The sequence below is a fragment of the Hoplias malabaricus genome, chromosome X1, assembly GCF_029633855.1.
Source record: "Hoplias malabaricus isolate fHopMal1 chromosome X1, fHopMal1.hap1, whole genome shotgun sequence".
In the NCBI taxonomy this organism is placed as follows: Eukaryota; Metazoa; Chordata; class Actinopteri; order Characiformes; family Erythrinidae; genus Hoplias; species Hoplias malabaricus.
The window spans coordinates 18,106,052-18,130,046 of NC_089818.1; the positions used below are offsets into that span (position 1 = coordinate 18,106,052).

Consider the following 23,995-nt stretch of genomic DNA (forward strand, 5'->3'; position numbering starts at 1 on the left):
CTCACAGACAGTCACCCAGAGGAAACCCACGCAGACACAGAGAGAACACACCAACTCCTCAAAGACAGTCACCCAGAGGAAACCAACGCGGACACAGGGAAAACACAGCACACTCCTCACAGACAGTCACCCGGAGGAAACCCACGCGGACACAGGGAGAACACACCACACTCCTCACAGACAGTCACCCGGAGGAAACTCACGCAGACACAGAGAGAACACACCAACTCCTCAAAGACAGTCACCCGGAGGAAACCCACGCAGACACAGTGAGAACACACCACGCTCCTCACAGACAGTCACCCGGAGCGGGAATCGAACGCACAACCTCCAGGTCACTGGAGCTGTGTTACTGCGACACTACCTACTACACTGTTCCGCCCATTATCGTTTTATTATTTACTTAATTAAATCTATGGTGTTGTTTAAAAAATAAAATGAAAAAATAAATGAGTAAAAAATACTTTTTCTGACCGCTGAGGTGTTATCTCATGTCAGTTTTAAGATGTGGGAATGTGAAGAAAACGACATTAATTTTATTAAAATTAACTGTCCTAAAAAAAATAATAAATAAATAAATAAATAAATGAAAGAAAATAGTAAACAAATGGTAAATCAAAGAGCTTTATTTGCATCGAATGCTTTGTGACCCCTGTGCTACATCAATCCATTGTTAATGATTGAGTTATACATAACTGTATTTAACGGCCTGAATCAATGGCCTGGATCAGATAAATCAACTGAAATCAATTATTTCATGATGAGAAAGAAACCCAGTTAGTGACTATCTAGGAGATTTAGAGATGAAGTAATTACCTGGGGTGATTATTATTATTTTTCCTCCTATGCTGTATCTGCTGGTTTTGATATGGCGAGGAGGGGAGGGGGTGCAGTGAGCTCCTCTTCAGGGCGCTTTGCTAAGCTAGGTTTACTTTATTACATAAATCCTTATAGACTCCCACATGCTGTATGTGAGAGGAGGATGTTATAGGAATTGCAGCACAAAAGACAAGGATTATATCACCATAAACAAGAGTGGGAGAGTTTTATTATATAATTTGACCATATAATTAAAACTGTAATCTTCTACTGTGGTGAGAAATGGATGGAAGTGTGTAGGTGAGAGTGGTTGCAGTGTGTATGCACCAAGCTCAAGCTTTGTGTCCAGTGGAGCACTTCAGTAGTTGAGCTTTTACAGAGCGACCCACAGTGGTCCCCAGAGCAGGGAACTGAACCCCGGTATGTTGTGAGGATGGCATTGGTGTTAGGTTCATGTCCTCAGTAGATATCCCCCTTCCTTGAGGGAATCACATTAGTTTGATGTGATTTCACATCCGTCAAGACTTCTGCTCACGTTAAAGGCCGGGCTAGCGAGGCTTGGTTTACTGTGACAGCTCCGGAAGCCGGCGGAGAGAGGCGTAAAATATGGCAACGACCATTTCACCCGCCTTCCGTATTATTCATACATTCATTATTCACTCTGAGCAGAGCGGTGCTTTGGCTGTGACCTTACTCATGGACCCTATTTTCACTCCCCCCTCTCTCTTTCCCTTACTACATTTCTCTCTCTCTCTCTCTCTGTCTCCCACTCTCCTCTTCCTCTGTCATTTCTCTCTCTCCCTTTGGCTCCCTCTCTGTCCCAATCTCCATCTCTCCCCTACTCTCATCTCTCTCTCCCTTGTCTCTGCTGCTCTCCTCTCCCACTCTCAATTCTCTCTCTCTCTCCCTCCATTCTCCTTCTCTCTCTCTCTCTCTGATTTACAGGTCAGGAAGTGGAGAGCCAGCGGAGCAGAGATAAATTTCTCAAAGAGAGATGGAATCTCAAAGCAAAGCTGTCAGAATCCCCCTGTACACGACAGGAGAGAACCACAAAGATATCCTTGTTCTAGTGGATCAGTAGTTGGTAGCCTTTTGCTGCAGAAAAAGTTCGGAATTAGGAGGTAAGTATTTCACATGAATGCGTTGGTTTCAATTAATGATGCAGAGATCTACAGACATGCCATATTTCATTCATTCATTTTCTCTAACTATCATTTTCTCCATCATGGGGCATCACACATTCACAATCACACAATCATTCATATATTCAAAGTATTGGGTGATTTCACACACTTACCACGTCATACACTCAAAAAACCTGTGGACCGTTTCACTCACTCACTCATACCTGTGGACAGTTTCATGCACTCACCCAGTCACTCACACACTCACACCTGTGAACAGTTTCACTCACTCACTCACACCTGTGGACAGTTTCACTCACTCACTCACACCTGTGGACAGTTTCATGCACTCACCCAGTCACTCACACACTCACACCTGTGGACAGTTTCACTCACTCACTCACACCTGTGGACAGTTTCATGCACTCACCCAGTCACTCACACACTCACACCTGTGGACAGTTTCACTCACACACTCACACCTGTGGACAGTTTCATGCACTCACCCAGTCACTCACACACTCACACCTGTGGACAGTTTCACTCACACACTCACACCTGTGGACAGTTTCATGCACTCACCCAGTCACTCACACACTCACACCTGTGGACAGTTTCACACATTCACCCAGTCACTCACACACTCACACCTGTGGACAGTTTCACACACTCACCCAGTCACTCACACCTGTGGACAGTTTCACTCACTCACTCACACCTGTGGACAGTTTCATGCACTCACCCAGTCACTCACACACTCACACCTGTGGACAGTTTCACTCACTCACTCACACCTGTGGACAGTTTCATGCACTCACCCAGTCACTCACACACTCACACCTGTGGACAGTTTCACACATTCACCCAGTCACTCACACACTCACACCTGTGGACAGTTTCATACACTCACCCAGTCACTCATGCACTCACACCTGTGGACAGTTTCACACACTCACCCAGTCACTCACTCACTCACACCTGTGGACAGTTTCATACACTCACCCAGTCACTCATAACTGTGGACAGTTTCATGCACTCACCCAGTCACTCACACCTGTGGACAGTTTCATGCACTCACCCAGTCACTCACACCTGTGGACAGTTTCACACTCACCCAGTCACTCACACCTGTGGACAGTTTCACACACTCACCCAGTCACTCACTCACTCACACCTGTGGACAGTTTCACACACTCACCCAGTCACTCACACCTGTGGACAGTTTCATACACTCACCCAGTCACTCACACCTGTGAACAGTTTCACACATTCACCCAGTCACTCACACCTGTGGACAGTTTCATACACTCACCCAGTCACTCACACCTGTGGACAGTTTCACACACTCACCCAGTCACTCACACCTGTGGACAGTTTCATACACTCACCCAGTCACTCACACCTGTGGACAGTTTCACACAATCACCCAGTCACTCACAACTGTGGACAGTTTCATGCACTCACCCAGTCACTCACACCTGTGGACAGTTTCATGTACTCACCCAGTCACTCACACCTGTGGACAGTTTCATGCACTCACCCAGTCACTCACAACTGTGGACAGTTTCACACACTCACCCAGTCACTCACAACTGTGGACAGTTTCAAACACTCACCCAGTCACTCACAACTGTGGACAGTTTCAAACACTCACCCAGTCACTCACAACTGTGGACAGTTTCAAACACTCACCCAGTCATTCACAACTGTGGACAGTTTCATACATTCACCCAGTCACTCACACACTCACACCTGTGGACAGTTTCACACACTCATTCAGTCACTCACACAGTCACACACACTCACCCAGTCACACATGTGGACAGTTTCACACACTCACCGAGTCACTCACTCACTCACACCTGTGGACAGTTTCACACACTCACCCAGTCACTCACAACTGTGGACAGTTTCATACATTCACCCAGTCACTCACTCACACCTGTGGACAGTTTCACACACTCACCGAGTCACTCACTCACACCTGTGGACAGTTTCACACACTCACCCAGTCACTCACACCTGTGGACAGTTTCATACACTCACCCAGTCACTCACACAAACAAACCAACTCTTCTTAGACAGTGACCCGAGGAGGCGGCTGAAGCCAGGACCACCTCGCTGTTTGTATTTTTATACGAAGTGAAATGAAGTTTAAATCACAAAAAACCACCAAGGATTTTATCTCTCTTTCTTCCCCCTTTTCACTATATGTAACTTATTAAATTGACAGAATTAGTATTTGTTTTACATTGGGTTTCTTAAAATAAATATTATAAAGCATTCTGCAGAAGAGAATTCAGTGGACTTCCCCTTTAACTGTTACTAGCAGCTGGTGCTCTGCCGGCCTCCAGCTGCTTCATCTCAGCGCGAGAGGCACGTCACTTTCAGGCTGAGCGTGAACTCACGCGCTCCAACACCCACAGGATTCCCTCACGTCCGCGAAGAGGGAGAGCTGCTGTATCTCCCTCTCTCTCCTCTCATCTTTTACACACTCTCTCTCATTTCATTTCTGCACTCGTCTTTTATTCTTTATCTTTTCCAGCTCCTTTCCCTTTGTGTTCATTGCATACCTTTGTTTATCTTTCTTCTCCCTCTTGTCTCCCACACCCCTGCTGTCCTGTTCACCATCATCATCATCATTATTGCCCCCCTCTCTCTCTCTCACTCTCTCTCTCCCTTCGGTTCTCATCTCTTTTTTCCCCTCCTCTTGTACCCTTTGTCCTCTCTCTCTCTCTCTCTCTCTCTCTCTCTCTCTCTCTCTCTCTCTCTCTCTCTCATTATAAAACCCAGAACGCTGCGGCAAACTCCCCCGGTCTCTGTTTAACCCGGGAACATTTACAGAGAACACGGAGAACCTGGTGAAACAGGTGAAACTCCTCTGACTGAGAACTGCAGTGCCAGGAGCAGAGTCAGCACCTGAATATCATCATCACAGGGAAAGCGCTTCATGAACCAGCATCGGTCTGACATGCATCATCAGCCTGGTACGAACAAGAGCAAATCTAATCAACTCCTATCCCAGCCATCAATCAATCAAATCAATCAATTAACCCAGAGTGGAACTGCTGCGATACATATGATATGGGGTCTGTACATATCACACATTATACGCTGCATAAGTGACATATGACATACTGAAATATACTGAATATATCGTAGAAACACAATACAGACACCAGCACATCTTCAAAAAATACACACAGGTCCATAAAGATCTCCAACAGAGCAAACAGATCGCAAATAGATCTCCATCCGAGAAAAGAGGTCCACAAATGCAAACAGATCCAAAACAAATCATCAACAAAGCAAAGACTTTCAAAACAGATCTTCAGACCTCCAGAAGAACAAAGAGATCCAAAACAGATCTACAAAAGAGCAATAAGATCCAAAACCGATCTTCAGAGCAGAGATCCAAAGTACATTTTCAACACAAAATTAAAAGAACGCAGATCTATAAATATCTCCACCAGAGCAAAAAAAAAAATCATAACAGATCTCCAACAGAGCAAACAATTCTAGAAACACCTGATAACTCCAGCAGATCAATGAGATCTACCAGCACAAATACATCTGCAACAGAGTAAACCTATATCTAACATCAGAGAGATCTGCAGCAGAACAAAGTGATCTAACACTAACAGAAATAAATCTACAATAGAGAAGATTCTGAACCTCACACAGATCTCCTGCAGAACTATTAACTACGAACAAAAACAAATGTCTAACAGAGCAAACAGATCTCCAACATCACAGAGATCTCCCACAGAACAAAGAGTTCTGCCAGCAGATGTAGATCTACAACAGCACAAAGTGATCGATAAAAGCACAAGCAGATCAAAAACAGGTCTCTCAAAGAGATCACCAACAGATCCCCCGGAGCACAAACACGTCTGCAAACAAACTGGCCTCAAACACCGCAAACAGAGCTCCAACACTGAAAACACAACTCCAACAAACACTACACCTCTACCAAGAGCACAACTTGTTCTTCAAACAAATCCCCAAAGCACAAAGAGATCTGCCATAATCGCATACATCACAGCAGACAAACAGCGGATCACAGTGCCCCACAAATAGATCTCCAACAGATCTACCACAGTACAAAGAGCTCTCCAGCAGCCCCAGCAGCCCATACGGGACAGTGTAGTGTTGTCGCTGATGAGTGCACTCACCCCCCACACACAGCAGGGACATGGCTGTGAGAAGCTCGGAGCTCGAGCTAGGTCCTCTCTCCTCTCCCGCTGCTCCGCACGGGCTGCAGGGTTCCGCGCGCGCCCACGCTCACCACACACTCATGACACAACCGAGACAGGCGCGCACACATAAACGCGCACGCACGCACACACACACACGCTCGCTCACACACGCTCACGCACGCACGCGCGCGTCAGCTGCAGCCTCTCCTCCAGCGGTGCTCGCGCCCTGCTCTGCTCTCCGATTACCAGCGCACAGCCATCTTGTTTCAGCACAGCGGAGAGCTCGCGCAGTGACGTCACGGGGTCTCTCCCACTGCCCACGCGGGCACGCGCGCGCCCACGGATCCGCAGGAGCAGGATCGCAGTGCAGAGAGAGGTTCCCGGAGAAGAGCACGTGGAGGTGGTGGTGGGGGTGGGGGGGGGGGGGGAGAAACGGCACGTAAACACACGATAAAGCTGTATTTATCGTGTGTCCATGAAGAAAAAGGACAGATAACCACCCACAAAACAAACACTGTGAGAAATGATGTGATGGAGAAATGTAACTTTTTATAATAATCTGAAAGGGAAAGAATCTTTGATTTTTTTTTTCCTGCTTTTTCGTTCTTTATTTTTGCTCTTTGTGTGTTTATGCTCTTTTTCTTCATTTATTTGATTGTTTATGTATTTTCTTTCTCTGAAAGCTTTCTTTAAAGACCTTTTCTAACGGTTATTCTATGCAGCCCCACATAGGACCCCAGTAACATGAGTCAGAAGAGCTGGAACGCCCTTAACAAGGGGGCTCTCCAGACGGTTTGCCATTAAAGAAACTGGTGCTATTTAAAACTAAGTGTTCTGTGTGGCTTCAGCATTCATTAAGGCGAAGGGGCGACACACCACCGAAAGGGAGGACTTCTATTCATTTCATTCTACTACAGTAAAAACCCATGGCTCCGTACTAACCAAGCTCTGCCAGACGGTTTGTCCAGCCTCTAAATATCACAGTCCAATCAGCATTGGTTCCGTACAGTCCCACCTCTTTTTTGGGCAATTTCAAGATGGTGGAAAATCGCCCCAGACACCTCTCAAAAACACTTAGGTTAGGGCTCTTTTTTTATAAAGCTGCAGAGCCTTCAGTACATTCAGTGGGTTCCGGGAGGGCTCGCCCCAACTTACTTTCGTCATATACAACGTGAGGCGTATTCCAAATGGCCCCCTACACTATCCACTACATTGCTCACTATATAGTGAATAGGGCACTGATTAATTTTGAGCAAAACCCTGTACAGAGACCCGGGGGCAGCCAGAGCAGTGTAGAGAGAGCAGCTAGCGACTTCCGTCAACTTCACAGTACTCATTTTTCTGGAACTGAAAAGACTGAAGAGTGAATTAATGTATGAAATTTAATAAAAATACTGATAAAACTGGTCTCTCTTCAAAATATCTGTGAGGGCGACTCAACAGCAATTGATTTTTTTTATGACCACAGTTGATTGTTGATTCGCTGTAGAGGCAAAGTATCTTTATTAAAGAAGACCTTTATAATGAACTCCTGAATAAAGCTCTCCACAAATACTGAACACGATGTAGATTAAGGTTTATGGGTTTTGTGGTTACTGGTGGTATTTCTACATGAGGTGACCATAAAAATAAAACTCTTCAGTGTTAGATAACACTGTCATGTTAGATTCCTGATTAATTTGTAAAGTGCAATGTGCCAGTTGTCCAGACGGCTAGCTCTTAGTTTGTCCAGTAAACAAGCCGTCATCTCAACCATTGCCCCCCTGAGAGATTGGGCAGGAGCCGCCTACTTTTAATGCAGAAATAGTTCTTCAGACTGAAGGAATATGTGTTGTGCTTCTACAGCTATAGGACAAAATGTTTCTACCACTGTCACTATTAAGAGTATCATTAAAATCTGGATGTGCCTTTTTTTTGCAGCTACAATTATTTTGAACCAGGTTCTATTTTATCGAACCATATACTAGCTATTCTTCATTAAGCCGTATTCATATGATATAACCGTGTATACTTTAAAGTAAGTAAGTAATATAATTTTACCTTAAAATTACAGCTTCAAAATCACTCTTGAGTGCAGTAAAATTGAAATACACTCTTCAGCTCTAGGGGGAGCCCAGGAGAAAAAAACCTAGGTACTAAGATTTAAAAACCCTCCGTGTCACTGATGGACTGAGAACACACCTACTCTGTGGTGGTCCTGTCCACTGAAGAAAAGAGAGATAGGGAGCAAACAAAGTATACAGAGCAACGGATGACTACAGTCTGTAACTGTAGAATTACAAAGTGCTCCTTTGAGTGTACAGTGGACAGAGTATGTAAAAACAAGATGTACACACACACCTATATTTTTTAAATATATACAATTTTTTAAATTTTTTAATCAATAAAAAAAGTCCCCTCTTCAATGTGAAGTGTGTGTGTGTGTGTGTGTGTGTGAGTGAGAGAGAGAGGCCCCTCACCTTCATTCTTTCACACACGGTTGCAGGGTTTGCAGTGAGCGTTGCAATGTGTATGTTGTCCAGCAGGGGGCAGCAACTGGCCTCATAAAACACAGCTGGACATTGAATCACCGGAACCAAAATATACAACTGTGACCTGTGTATGACCTTTTATTCGTTTACACTAGATCTGTTTAATTTAGAAAATATTCACGTCGACACTAGAAGGCAAACCCACTTTAAAAACTTCACAATCATTATTTTCTTTCTGTTTCCCTCTCTCTCGTGGCCCTCAGTTGCACAAACAGGCCTTATTTGATAAAAGAATAAAAATATCTGGACACGTGTGGGCGGGTCCTATCAGATGAAATCCCGTTTTATCTCTTCCAGCAGTGAGACACTTTTGAGTTGACCACCAGCTGGAAAAGTTAAAGCGAAAGTGAAATTGAAACCTGTTCCATGAATATAACCCCCAGCCCCCTCCTGTGACTTTGTTTTCCGTGTTACAGAGACGACCGTGAGTAGCTCTTGAAACCGATTCTGCCTTTTTACTATTAAAATGATCTGTTTCTTGTTTTAATACATTGAATTCAATGCTATGTTATATTTATTAGTGCTACCACTTATTAAACTTATTAAACTGTAAATAAATATGTACTGCTATAATATATTGAGATTGGCTCTTACAATGTTTGTTTTATAACAGAAAGTGTGCTGGAGTCTGTATTAGCGGTTTTAGTAGAGGCAATTCAATGTAACGAATCCTATGTGCTTTCTTTTATGGTTAGATAAAAAAAAATTAAAAAACTACACTCCCAAAGGTCAGGTTGAAATGACCTTTACCCCTGAGTGAATGAGTCGTTAACTAAATAAGGAACATATACAAAGTAAAAGCAACTAAGTTTGACTGGATCCAGTATGGTGTTAGATTGTTGCTAAGTGGTTGTCATAGTTTTAAAGATGGTTGCCAAGTGTTGCTATGTGGTTATTCATTTTTGTTAGGGTGGTGCTTGATAGTTGCTAATGTGTGGCTAGGTGGTCTATATAGTATTTATAGTGGATGACATTTAATTGTTTCTGTGGTTTATATGGTATTTCAGAGAGTCACTGCTATGGAATATTGATAAGTGGTTAATTTAGAATTGTAAGAGGCTGATTTTGCCTTAATTAGGGTGACCAAATCTGAGATGGTGAAGGGGGGGGGGGGACTACTGACGTGCAGACTGACCAATTAAATGTTTACAGAGAGTTGTCGACCAATACGGAGTAGGGGAGGGCGGGACTAGTTTGTGAACGAAACTTCTCGAAGTTCTATGTAAGCTCTAGAAAAACAAAATCCCGGACGTTTGTTAAATTCCGCCCGGGCTTTTTTTTAAGTATAAAAAAGAGGACATTTCTGGGTAAAAGTTGACGTCTGGTCACCCTAGCATTAATGGTGTTTTATTTTTATATTATTATTAATTTGGTTGTATCTTCACCCCTTTCTGCCAATCAATAAAAAATCTGCAAAAACATGCTGTATCAGTATCCCAAGAGTGTCACAGGTTTAGTGTACAAGGATTTTACCAGAAAAAAAAGGAAAAGTAGAAGCAAGTCAGATAACAATAATAACTAATAATTGATACTGTTATGTAACAAATAACCTTAGTGTTGCCCATTGCTCTGCTTGCCATGGTATGTATCCCCTCCCTCCCCCTTCTGTCCTGATTTCCTGTCTGCTTTTGTTTCTGCCCTGGTTCTCTGCTCTGGCGGCTGGTGAAAATATCTAGAGGCTGCTGGAATCCTGTGCCCTGAGTGATCTCCAAGGTGTCCTCACTCCACGACTGACTTATTCTGCTTGGGGTAAGAGACAAATGAAGTGCCCCTGATGTGTCAGATTCTAGGATGCCAGTTGGCTAAATTTGTCACTATGTGCATATTTTCTCTGAGCAACAGTTTTCGATTGGCCAATATAAACAATGTAAAAGAAAAGGGAACTCCATATTCTCAATGTATTTTATAAATTAAACTATATTTTACATTTGTAAAACAGCTCTGTAGCGCCCTTTATTTCCCAGCCTCCACTGGGTGTTTTTCATTGTTTTTCCCCTTTTCATGTGTGTTTTCTCTGTGAGGAGTTGGTGTGTTCTCCCTGTGTCTGCGTGGGTTTCCTCCGGGTGACTGTCTGTGAGGAGTGTTCTCCCTGTGTCCACGTGGGTTTCCTCTGGGTGACTGTCTGCGAGGAGTGTGGTGTGTTCTCTCATATCCGCGTGGGTTTCCTTGGGGTGAAAGCCTGTGAGGAGTGTGGTGTGTTCTCCCTGTGTCCGCGTGGGTTTCCTCCGGGTGACTGTCTGTGAGGAGTGTGGTGTGTTCTCTCAGTGTCCGTGTGGGTTTCTTCCGGGTGCTCCGGTTTCCTCCCACAGTCCAAAAACACACGTTGGTAGGTGGATTGGCGACTCAAAAGTGTGCATAAGTGTGTGTGTATGTGTGTGTCTTGCCTTGTGAAGACATGCTCCCACATGCTTTAAATTTTCATTCTCCATTGTCCATGTGCCTCGGTTACCCCAGGTAGCCACGGCCCTAATGTGACTGCTCCAGGTGTTTCTCATTCAGCTAATGGATTATAATCCCGTCATTTTTTTCACCAATGTTTGTTGGTCATAGTCGTCCTTAGTGTTGGTATGGTGTTGTTCTTGATACTTTGGTTCTGGTTGATCTGTCTCATTTCCTTTATCAACCACCTTGTTTTGTTTTTAAGATGTATTTAGTAGGAAGTAAAGCTATGCTGCATAAAAATAGCTATGCATTTCTAAGTCTTCATATTTGCTCATGCCCTCTGTAGGATGGCACCCTTGCTCCCTGATGATCTCTTCAGTTTTAATTCAACAAAGTACTGATGGGAGTTTTTATGAAGGGCTTCTTTCTCTAAATCTGTTTGTTGGATGATTTTATCAAACCTGGGTCCTTCTTGACTACATCTGAAAAATTATTATAGAAAAATTACAAAGATAATGATTTGCTGTACATTTTGTCTCCTTTCAGAGTCTTTCCTACTGGCCTTTAATTTTTCTCAATGGAGGAAGCAGACCGGTTGTGTGAACTGCTCTACTTGTGGCTAGAGAAGCAGGAACAATGTTCAGAGAAGCTCTTGGCTTTAGCAGAAGAGCTGGAGAGTCTTCGATTCAAAAGTACCGTAGCTCAGACTATCGGAAATGCCACAGCTGTGGTCGGCTTTAGTGCAGCAATAGCTGCCACAGTTTTAACAGCAGGTCTGGCTGCTCCTCTAGTTGCAGCCGGAGCAGGCACAGTTGTGACTTTGGCCTCCAAGTTGACAGAGTCTGGCCTGTCCATGAAGACTATGGGAGAAGCAGAAGATATTATTAAAAAGGTCGAGGAGATTGAAGGGGATATCCAAATGAAGCTGAAAGCACTGAAGGAAAAGTGTGGTGGAAGCAGACAGGGGGCTCATTCCTCCACAGACTCATCTGATGATGAGTCTGATGAGGAGTCTGAGGTCAACACTCAAATTATGGTAGCACTGGCCCGTAGGCATGAGCTGAATGTGCCTGTGGACCTTCTCAGGAGCTTCTTCACGGCCACAAATTTTCATCGGGCAGCATTCGGTGGAAGAGGATCTTCCGTTGGCACAGGCACTTTTGTTCAGAATGGGTTACTAGCATTTTCCTTTTTTGCCTTGAATGCAAGCATAAGTGTGTCATCCAAAGAAGCGGTCAAGCACCTTGGGTTCTTCAGCATGAAAGCCGTCATTAAACAAACAGCTCGGGTATGAAATTGTCTCATAGATTTAATTTCAAATCCATTTCAAAACACTAATTTTTGGAACATTGTGGTATTCAGATTACAGTCTACAGTCATTATTCTTCACTCTCAGAAACAAACAATTTCTCTGTACCTTTGTTTACAACTTAAAACCATTAATGAAATCTTGTTGATTGCCCTTTTTAAAAACTTTCTCTCTCCTCAGGTCGCTGGTTGTTCTTTAGGCCTGGGCCTGTCCCTGTACGACTACATTCAAAACATAAAAGATTTGGCACGTGACGATCACAAAACAGAGGCCAGTAAATCCCTGCGAGATGCAGCCAGAAAAATGAAGGAACATGCAGAAACTCTGAAGGAAAACCTGGATGCACAGCGGTACAGTCATTTGCTTTGATAAATTTATATTATAGCGAGTTTATCTTTAAAATAAATCTAGTTTGTGTAATTATTAGATATAAATTGTCTAGGTTTAATATCATTTCACCTAAAAATGGCATTATTTGCAGTATATTTTTACTTTTTTTTATTGCTTGTGCTTATTATTATAATTATTATAAAATGTGGAATAAACTGTAGATTTTGCATCACCATCCTATCAATAACTTCACAATTTTTGTAAATATTTGTATACTTAAAAAAAACAAATTAATGTGTACTGTGAACATGCAGCTTGCAGTCACTTTAGAGAACATTAACCAGATGCCACATACAAATCCAAGGTCACCACACCCAAAGCTGTAGTGGTAGCAGTTGCAGCATTAGGCTGTGGAACAGTGCAACTCATTTCTAGAGCTTCATTCAATACCTTTACATAATGTGTGTAAAATAATTGAACATAGTATAATATAAATAGATTTAGGCTGCAGTTCTCCATTGAGGCACGTTTTATTGAGTAATATAGTAGTATTTATATCTAACATCACTTCTCTTCTAATGAATGTTGCAAGCCATTTCACTTCCACTCACTGGTTTGGTTTAGTGTCTGCAGCAAGATGTTACTTCTCATGGCATTGGCTTTGAGAACCATGACTTGTCACAATGACACACTGCCCATGTATCTACTTTTTAATGTAGCCTTACATGTGTAAGCAGATTTCACAGTTTAATGTCTATTTTTACAGGGAGATCATCAAAAAACTGTCAGAACTGAAGGTGCTTATTAAAAAGCTGGGTGGATACTCCTGTGCTATGGATGAGATTGGAGAGAAAGTGTTGAATTACATCGCTGCAACATGCTACGACCCAAGCGTCATTTCCTGGCTGGAGGAGACTTGTAATCGGGTTCAGTTGCTGAATCTTCTTCGATTTGTTAGAGATCATTTGCTTGAATATCTTGAAAAGGAAACAAAGAGGCGACAACGCAGGCATTTGCACATTGTGTTTGTGGCTCATGGTTCAATTAATGAAATGTTCATGCCAGCAGCTGCCCTTGTGCCCACACCTTCCATCATTGATACCCTCCTCTACTCTCCATGGAACTGCTTAATTAATGCAGTGGCTGCATGTGGTATTGCTGAAGGAAGCATCAGACTTCAACAAAGACGATTTTGCATGCTGGACGGAGGGGAAGCCAACAATCGTTACCCTTCGAACTGGAATGCAATGCGTAAATCCAGATATAACATCCCAGTAATTATGCTTCATTCTATGCACCCAGATGATGATAATGCATGGAAGACGTTTGTGCAGCTTGGAGGGAATCTGTACAGGGAAGACCGCATCATCGTCCCATACATTATGCCAATTAAAGGTCCAAGCATCCCTTTCTTTGTTCTTGTTTTCGCGACGTCGTTCCTCCTCATGATTACAGGAGTAAAAGCCACTGTGCATCTGGCGGCTTGTTTAGATCGAGCTGGGAGCAGTCCAAAGCCTGAAGAATGGGAGAGACAGTATGCCTACACTTATGACAACACTTACATGACTCTAGATATGAATGCAATGGAAATGGATCAGTTTCTGCTCGAAGCGATGAAATCAATGTTTGACATCTGTAACAGGCGTCACTGAGAAACTGCTGAGATGTGATTCTCTGAGAAGTGTTGAATGATTGACATGGAACGAATAAAATTACTAATGTACAATGTAATTTTTCATTTTATTTGCTCTACTAGCTGCTTACTTTACCACAATCTGCTTCATTGCCCAACTGACATAGTACACGTGTGTTCACAAACTGAATTTCTTAAGGTCTATGTCATTGTAAAGCTGCTTTGTTACACTTCGTGGAGTGGCTATTGCAGTGGGATAGTTATTCGTTTTGGTTTGGTCATAGCCCATTAGTTGAGCTATGAATGTGGTGTTTGGAGTTATAATTGTAGCCATGGTTTTACACTTCAATTTCCAGCTTAATATGGTTATGTTAAACATCTCTGCTTTCTTAATTTGAATGTAACTCACATTTGCATGGGCTAACAAATATCTTTAGGGAGTTTATGAAAATTTATATATATATATAAATATATTTATATATGAAAATGTATATTTTTAGTACTAAACTATAACATTGATTCAATTTGCGTTTTTTTTTTTTTTTTTGCACTATAAATAATTTTAATATAAACTGATTGATTATTTAATGGGCTCCCTTTCAAAACAGTTGTAAATTTACGTGTTACATGTTTAAGGGTAGAAATTTGTCTGGAGTTCTGTGATCAATAGAATGAAATATTTGTTGCTATAAAGAGTGAAAGGGCTAATCACAATATCACTAGCATTAAAACACAAGACTGCCTGTTGTACGTAGAACATAGCTAGTTAAAAAAATACATGGCCAAGAAATGTATGCTTTTGTAATGTATTCATGTGGAGAGAAAAAAGCATTAAAGGCAAATTAATATGGCATATTTTTGTAAAATAGAATTTATTCAGTATGTTGAAACAAATCATCAAAACCATGTAGTGTGTTGTTTGTGTAAAGTGCATTTACTTCTCACTGATGATTAAAGCTATTGAAGGAACTAAAATCTGTGTGAGATTCACTGGTGACACTCAAAGCCACTCAATCTTTCTATCAGGACATTCAGAGAAGAAAACCTGTGTTGGTACCTGAAAGTAACAATACAGAAAATGTACAGAGCCAAATCACAACAACAAAGTACAATGAGTGCATTTCTCTGCCACTACTCTATACAAGAGAATTGATTAAAGAAAGCTACCTTTTTCACTTTAATAAACATGTATAAAAGTGATACTGTAAAAGCACACATCTATAGAATTGGTCTTGATCATTTAAGTGTTTTTGGTTTGTCAGTGAAAACCATGGAGATGACCATGAAAATAAGTCTCAGCTGCAAAGAGCTGTAGTTAAACATATGTTAATTATATATTTTAAGGATATTATATAATATACTTAATTTTTTATGTTGTATTCACAACACATACACTTATTTTAATTCTTAGAATTTTGTTTGCATATTTTAACATTGTGTAAAACGCTTTAAACAATTATCTCCACACTATTGTGTGACATTTTTAACGAGTGTCACGTGATAGTGATAAATGCCCTCTTGGGGTCTGTCATTAATCGACCGTGACTCTAATTTCACCTTCTTATGAGCTAAAACCTGGTGATGATTACGTCATATTTGTGCAGAAATATAAAAACAATAAGGGTTTACAAACTTGAATCCCACTGTGGATTGGGGAGTGACGTCAAGTTCTGATTCTAACGCCTACGTTTACTGACCATTCAACAGTTAACTGTAAAACATTCAAACAAAAACTAAAATGGGACATTAGCCTTGCTATTAGTAAAGAAAGAGTGAGAGGGTCGAGACAGTCTCTGAGGTCGTGCCCTTGTCAGAATGAACGATAAAACAAAACGAAAAAGAGGGATGTTCCGCTGCTTCTCTTAATAATAATAATAATAATAAACATTATGTATGTATGTATGAATAAATAGTCTGTTAGTAAGTTAATTATATCCCGTCCCGGGTCCGAGAGCGGGTTAAACCTGCCCCCGCTGGCAGGATGCTGCTGCTGTGTGCGGTTTGTTTTCCGCAGCACTTCGCCTCGGAGAGCTGTAAGATGGCCGCGGGAGAGAACAGAGGCCGGGCGCCGTGTTTGTAGTTCTCCACTCCGGGGCCTCTGGGGAACAGCCAGCCGAGCAACAGCGCGTACATTTCTGCATCAAATAGCGGGGGAGGCTCGGCTGGGATAGGCGGGGGCTCGCAGTGTCCTTCATTTTGTTATATCTATCATATAGTCACCTATTTGAAGTGTTAAATGTTATGTCCTAGTCACTTTAAGGAGGATTATAACTGACAGTGTTTTACACATGGGGTTCACTGTATTAACAGGTCGTAATATTGAATCTTGTATTATATAAGCATTGACTAACGGCTCATTAAATAAAAAAGTAATAATGCACGAACTCTCCTAACTCATATAGAATAACCTGGAGTTAAGGGGGGCGCTACATAAAAAAACTACACTCCCAAAGGTCAGGTTGAAATGACCTTTACCCCTGAGTGAATGAGTCGTTAACTAAATAAGGAACATATACAAACTAAAAGCCTAGTGCATGGGAATTCGTTTGACTGGAGCCAGTATGGTGTTAGATTGTTGCTAAGTGGTTGTCATAGTTTCAAAGATGGTTGCTAAGTGTTGCTATGAGGTTATTCATTTTTGTTAGGGTGGTGCTTGATAGCTGCTAATGTGTGGCTAGGTGGTCTATATAGTATTTATAGTGGTTAACATTTAATTGTTTCTGTGGTTTATATGGTATTTCAGAGAGTCACTGCTATGGAATATTGATAAGTGGTTAATTTAGAATTGTAAGAGGCTGATTTTGTGTTAATGGTGTTTTATTTTGTTTATTTATTTATTTATTTTGTATTATTATTAATTTGGTTGTATCCTCACCCCTTTCTGCCAATCAATAAAAAATCTGCAAAAACATGCTGTATCAGTATCTTTAGAGTGTCACAGGTTGAGAGTACAATGATTTTACCAAAAAAACAAGGAAAAGGAAAGGTCAGATAGTAATAATTGTTACTAATAATTGATATCATTATGTAACAAATAACCTTAGTGTTGCACGTTGCTCTGCATGCCATGGTTTGCATACCCTCCCTGTTTCTTGATTTCCTGTCCGGTTTGTTTCTGCCATGGTCCTCTGCTGTGGTAGCAGGTGAAAATATCCAGAGGCTGCTGGGATCCTGTGCCCTGAGTGATCTCCAATGTGTCCTCTCTCCACGACTGACGGATTCTGCTTGGGGTAAGAGACAAATGAAGTGCCCCTGATGTGTCAGATTCTAGGATGCATGTTTTCTCTCAGCAACTGTTTTCGATTGGCCAATAAAAACACTGCCCAGTAACAATGTAAAAGAAAAGGGAACTCCATATTCTCAATGTATCTTATAAATTAAACTATATTTTACATTTGTAAAACGTCTCTGTAGCGCCCTTTATTTCCCAGCCTCCACTGGGTGTTTTGTATTGTTTTTCCCTTTTCATTTGTGTTTTCTCTGTGTTTTCTGTGGTTGGCCCCAGGTAGCCACGCCCCTAATGTGACTGCTCCAGGTGTTTCTCATTCAGCTAATGGATTATAATCCCGTCATTTTTTTCCTCCAATGTTTGTTGGTCGTGGTCGTCCTGAGTGTTGGTATGGTGTTGTTCCTGATACTTTGGTTCTGGTTGATCTGTCTCATTTCCTTTATCAGCCTCTCTGCTTCGGCTTGTGTCTTTTGGCTGTTGTTTCGTTTTTAAGATGTATTTAGTAGGGAATAACTATGCTACATAAAAGATAGCTATGCATTTCTAAGTCTTCATATTTGCTCATGCCCTCTGTAGGATGGCACCCTTGCTCCCTGATGATCTCTTCAGTTTTAATTCAACAAAGTACTAATGGGAGTTTTTATGAAGGGCTTCTTTCTCTAAATCTGTTTGTTGGATGATTTTATCAAACCTGGGTCCTTTTTGACTACATCTGAAAAATTATTATAGAAAAATTACAAAGATAATGACTTGCTGTACATTTTGTCTCCTTTCAGAGTCTTTCCTACTGGCCTTTAATTTTTCTCAATGGAGGAAGCAGACCGGTTGTGTGAACTGCTCTACTTGTGGCTAGAGAAGCAGGAACGATGTTCAGAGAAGCTCTTGGCTTTAGCAGAAGACCTGGAGAGTCGTCGATTCAAAAGTACCGTAGCTCAGACTATCGGAAATGCCACAGCTGTGGTCGGCTTTAGTGCAGCAATAGCTGCCACAGTTTTAACAGCAGGCCTGGCTGCTCCTCTAGTTGCAGCCGGAGCTGGCGCAGTTGTGACTTTGGCCTCCAAGTTGACAGAGTCTGGCCTGTCCATGAAGACTATGAGAGAAGCAAAAGATGTTATTAAAAAGGTCGAGGAGATTGAAGGGGATATCCAAATTAAGCTGAAAGCACTGAAGGAAAAGTGTGGTGGAAGCAGACAGGGGGCTCATTCCTCCACAGACTCATCTGATGATGAGTCTGATGAGGAGTCTGAGGTCAACACTCAAATTCTGGTAGCACTGGCCCGTAGGCATAAGCTGAATGTGCCTGTGGACCTTCTCAGGAGCTTCTCCACGGCCACAAATTTTCATCGGGCAGCATTCAGTGGAAGAGGACCTTCCATTGGCACAGGCACTTTTGTTCGGAATGGGTTACTAGCATTTTCCTTTTTTGCCTTGAATGCAAGCATAAGTGTGTCATCCAAAGAAGCGGTCAAGCACCTTGGGTTCTTCAGCATGAAAGCCACCATTAAACAAACAGCTCGGGTATGAAATTGTCTCATAGATTTAATTTCAAATCCGTTTCAAAACACTAATTTTTGGTACATTGTGGTATTCAAATTCCATGTCATTTCTGCAAATTCAATCTAACTGAAGTAAACAGTAATGCAATGTCTCTCAAAGCTACCTCAAATACAATACTACACACATTTATTTGTAATTTAAATCCCTGCTCTTGTTAAATATTTGCTGCAGTATACAGTCATTATTCTTCAAGTTCAGAAACAAACAATTTCTCTGTACCTTTGTTTACAACTTAAAGCCATTAATGAAATTTTGTTGATTGCCCTTTTTAAAAACTCTCTCTCCTCAGGTCGCTGGTTGTTCTTTAGGCCTGGGCCTGTCCCTGTACGACTACATTCAAAACATAAAAGATTTGGCACGTGACGATCACAAAACAGAGGCCAGTAAATCCCTGCGAGATTCAGCCAGAAAAATGAAGGAACATGCAGAAACCCTGAAGGAAAACCTGGATGCACAGCGGTACAGTCATTTGCTTTGATAAATTTATATTATAGTGAGTTTATCTTTAAAATAAATCTAGTTTGTGTAATTATTAGATATAAATTGTCTAGGTTTAACATAATTTCACCTGAAGATGCCATTTGCAGTATATTTTTACATTTTTTTATTGCTTGTGCTTATTAAAAAAATCCTAAATTATTATAAAATGTGGAATAAATTTGATTTTGCGTCACCATCGTATCAATAACTTCACAATTTTTGTAAATATTTGTATACATTAAAAAATAAATTAATGTGTGCTGTGAACATGCAGTTTGCAGTCACTTTAGAGAACATTAACCAGACGCCACATACAAGCCCAAGGTCACCACACCCAAAGCTGTAGTGGTAGCAGTTGCAGCATTAGGCTGTGGAACAGTGCAACTCATTTCTAGAGCTTCATTCAATACCTTTACATAATGTGTGTAAAATAATTGAACATAGTATAATATAAATAAATTTAGGCTGCAGTTCTCCACTGAGGCACGTTTTATTGAGTAATATAGTAGTATTTATATCTAACGTCACTTCTCTTCTAATGAATGTTGCAAGCCATTTCACTTCCACTCACTGGTTTGGTTTAGTGTCTGCAGCAAGATGTTACTTCTCATGGCATTGGCTTTGAGAACCATGACTTGTCACAATGACACACTGCCCATGTATCTACTTTTTAATGCAGCCTTACATGTGTAAGCAGATTTCACAGTTTAATGTCTATTTTTACAGGGAGATCATCAAAAAACTGTCAGAACTGAAGGTGCTTATTAAAAAGCTGGGTGGATACTCCTGTGCTATGGATGAGATTGGAGAGAAAGTGTTGAATTACATCGCTGCAACATGCTACAACCAAAGCGTCATTTCCTGGCTGGAGGAGACTGATCATCAGGTTCAGTTGCTGAATCATCTTCGATTTGTTAGGGATCATTTGCTTGAATATCTTGAAGAGGAAACAAAGAGGCAACGACGTAGGCATTTGCACATTGTGTTTGTGGCTCATGGTACAATTACAGAAAGTTTCATGCCAGCAGCTGCCCTTGTGCCCACACCTTCCATCATTGATACCCTCCTCTACTCTCCATGGAACTGCTTAATTAATGCAGTGGCTGCATGTGGTATTGCTGAAGGAAGCATCAAACTTGAAGAAAGACTATTTCTTATGGAGGAAACAGGACAGAAAGCCAACAAAAATATACCTTCGGACTGGAATTCAATGCGTGAATCCATATATAACATCCCAGTAATTATGCTTCATTCTATGCACCCAGATGATGATAATGCATGGAAGAAGTTTGTGGAGCTTGGAGGGAATCTGTACAGGGAAGACCGCATCATCGTCCCATACATTATGCCAAGTGAAGGTCCAGGCATCCCTTTCTTTGTTCTTGTTTTCGCGACGTCGTTCCTCCTCATGATTACAGGAGTAAAAGCCACTGTGCATCTGGTGGCTAGTTTAGATCGAGCTGGGAGCACTCCAAAGCCTAAAGAATGGGCGAAACAGTATTCCTACACTGATGACGAGACCTACATGACTCTAGATAGGAATGCAAAGAAAATGGATCAGTTTCTGCTCGAAGCGATGAAATCAATGTTTGACATCTGTAACAGGGGTCACTGAGAAACTGCTGAGATGTGATTCTCTGAAGTGTTGAATGATTGACATGGAACAAATAAAATTACAAATGTAAAATAAAAAATGACATTGTATATGCACTTCTAGCTGCTTACTTTACCACAATCTGCTTCATTGCTCAATTGACAACTGCTTTCTTAATTTGAATGTAACTCACATTTTCATGGGCTAACATATCTTTAGTGAATTTATGAAAATTGTATATTTTTAGTACTAAACTACACCACTGATTCAATTTGAGTTTTTTTTTTTTTTTTTTTGCACTATAAATAATTTTAATATAAACTGATTGATTATTTAATGGGCTCCCTTTCAAAACAGTTGTAAATTTACTTGTTACATGTTTAAGGGTAGAAATTTGTCTGGAGTTCTGTGATCAATAGAATGAAATTTGTTGCTATAAACAGTGAAAGGGCTAATCACAATATCACTAGCATTAAAACACAAGACTGCATGTTGTACGTAGAACATAGCTAGTTAAAAAAATACATGGCCAAGAAATGTATGGTTTTATAATGTATTCATGTGGAGAGATAAAAGTATTAAAGGCAAATGAACATGGCATATTTTTGTAAAATAGAATTTATTCAGTATGTTGAAACAAATCATCAAAACCATGTAGTGTATTGTGTTGTTTGTGTAAAGTGCATTTACTTCTCACTGATGATTAAAGCTGTTGAAGGAACTAAAATCTGGTGTGCGATTCACTCATTGGTGACACTCAAAGCCACTCAATCTTTCTATCAGGACATTCAGAGAAGAAAACCTGTGTTGGTACCTGAAAGTAACAATACAGAAAAAGTATAGAGCCAAATCACAACAACAAAGTACAATGAGTGCATTTCTCTGCCACTACTCTATACAAGAGAAAGGATTAAAGAAAGCTTGCTTTTTCACTTTAATAAACATGTATAAAAGTGATACTGTAAAAGCACACATCTATAGAATTGGTCTTGATCATTTAAGTGTTTTTGGTTTGTCAGTGATGTCAGTGAAAACCATGGAGATTACCATGAAAATAAGTCTCAGTTTCAAAGAGCTGTAGTCAAACATATGTTAATTATGTATTATATATTTTAAGGATATTATATAATTTTTAAAATATAATATACTTGATTTTATTATGTTGTATTCACAAGACATACACTTATTTTAATTCTTAGAATTTTGTTTGCATGTTTTAACATTGTCTGTAAAACGTTTTAAACAAAATTATCTCCACACTATTGTGTGACATTTTTAACGAGTGTCACGTGATAGTGATAAATGCCCTCTTGGGGTCTGTCATTAATCGACCGTGACTCTAATTTCACCTTCTTATGAGCTAAAACCTGGTGATGATTACGTCATATTTGTGCAGAAATATAAAAACAATAAGGGTTTACAAACTTGAATCCCACTGTGGATTGGGGAGTGACGTCAAGTTCTGATTCTAACGCCTACGTTTACTGACCATTCAACAGTTAACTGTAAAACATTCAAACAAAAACTAAAATGGGACATTAGCCTTGCTATTAGTAAAGAAAGAGTGAGAGGGTCGAGACAGTCTCTGAGGTCGTGCACTTGTCAGAATGAACGATAAAACAAAACGAAAAAGAGGGATATTCCGCTGCTTCTCTTAATAATAATAATAATAATAAACATTATGTATGTATGTATGAATAAATAGTCTGTTAGTAAGTTAATAATAACCCGTCCCGGGTCCGAGAGCGGGTTAAACCTGCCCCCGCTGGCAGGATGCTGCTGCTGTGTGCGGTTTGTTTTCCGCAGCACTTCGCCTCGGAGAGCTGTAAGATGGCCGCGGGAGAGAACAGAGGCCGGGCGCCGTGTTTGTAGTTCTCCACTCCGGGGCCTCTGGGGAACAGCCAGCCGAGCAACAGCGCGTACATTTCTGCATCAAACAGCGGGGGAGGCTCGGCTGGGATAGGCGGGGGCTCGCAGAGTCCTTCAATCTGTTATATCTATCATATAGTCACCTATTTGAAGTGTTAAATGTTATCTCCTAGTCACTTTAAGGAGGATTATAACTGACAGTGTTTTACACATGGGGTTCACTGTATTAACAGGTCGTAATATTTAATCTTGTATTATATAAGCATTGACTAACAGCTCATTAAATAAAAAAGTAATAGTGCACGAACTCTCCTAACTCATATAGAATAACCTGGAGTTAAGGGGGGCGCTACATAAAAAAACTACACTCCCAAAGGTCAGGTTGAAATGACCTTTACCCCTGAGTGAATGAGTCGTTAACTAAATAAGGAACATATACAAACTAAAAGTCTAGTGCATGGGAATTCGTTTGACTGGAGCCAGTATGGTGTTAGATTGTTGCTAAGTGGTTGTCATAGTTTCAAAGATGGTTGCTAAGTGTTGCTATGTGGTTATTCATTTTTGTTAGGGTGGTGCTTGATAGCTGCTAATGTGTGGCTAGGTGGTCTATATAGTATTTATAGTGGTTAACATTTAATTGTTTCTGTTGTTTATATGGTATTTCAGAGAGTCACTGCTATGGAATATTGATAAGTGGTTAATTTAGAATTGTAAGAGGCTGATTTTGCGTTAATGGTGTTTTATTTTGTTTATTTATTTATTTATTTATTTTGTATTATTATTAATTTGGTTGTATCCTCACCCCTTTCTGCCAATCAATAAAAAATCTGCAAAAACATGCTGTATCAGTATCTCAAAAATGTTCTGGATTTTACCAGAAAGACAAGGAAAAGTAAAAGTCAGATAGCAATAATTGTTACTAATAATTGATATCATTAT

The 23,995-nt window shown here is 40.8% G+C and overlaps 2 protein-coding genes across 5 annotated transcripts; both read left to right on the top strand.

Moving 5' to 3' along the window:
• Positions 1-8,985: 8,985 nt before the first annotated feature.
• On the top strand, positions 8,986-14,742 carry LOC136675969 (uncharacterized). Of its 3 annotated transcripts, XM_066652798.1 has the most exons (5): positions 8,986-9,097; positions 10,350-10,422; positions 11,602-12,343; positions 12,545-12,714; positions 13,461-14,742. In XM_066652798.1, exons 3-5 carry the CDS (start codon positions 11,633-11,635, stop codon positions 14,344-14,346), a joined length of 1,767 nt encoding a protein of 588 aa, XP_066508895.1. In that variant the 5' UTR covers positions 8,986-9,097; positions 10,350-10,422; positions 11,602-11,632; the 3' UTR covers positions 14,347-14,742. The 3 variants fall into 3 exon arrangements, with proteins under 3 accessions (XP_066508895.1, XP_066508894.1, XP_066508896.1); XM_066652797.1 differs by lacking the exons at positions 8,986-9,097; positions 10,350-10,422 and adding an exon at positions 11,219-11,238; XM_066652799.1 differs by lacking the exons at positions 8,986-9,097; positions 10,350-10,422 and adding an exon at positions 11,341-11,449.
• Positions 14,743-17,862: 3,120 nt separating this feature from the next.
• On the top strand, positions 17,863-21,869 carry LOC136675929 (uncharacterized). Of its 2 annotated transcripts, none has more exons than XM_066652744.1 (4): positions 17,863-17,944; positions 18,333-19,074; positions 19,403-19,572; positions 20,320-21,869. In XM_066652744.1, exons 2-4 carry the CDS (start codon positions 18,364-18,366, stop codon positions 21,206-21,208), a joined length of 1,770 nt encoding a protein of 589 aa, XP_066508841.1. In that variant the 5' UTR covers positions 17,863-17,944; positions 18,333-18,363; the 3' UTR covers positions 21,209-21,869. The 2 variants fall into 2 exon arrangements, with proteins under 2 accessions (XP_066508841.1, XP_066508842.1); XM_066652745.1 differs by lacking the exon at positions 17,863-17,944 and adding an exon at positions 18,066-18,180.
• The last annotated feature ends 2,126 nt before the right edge of the window (positions 21,870-23,995 follow it).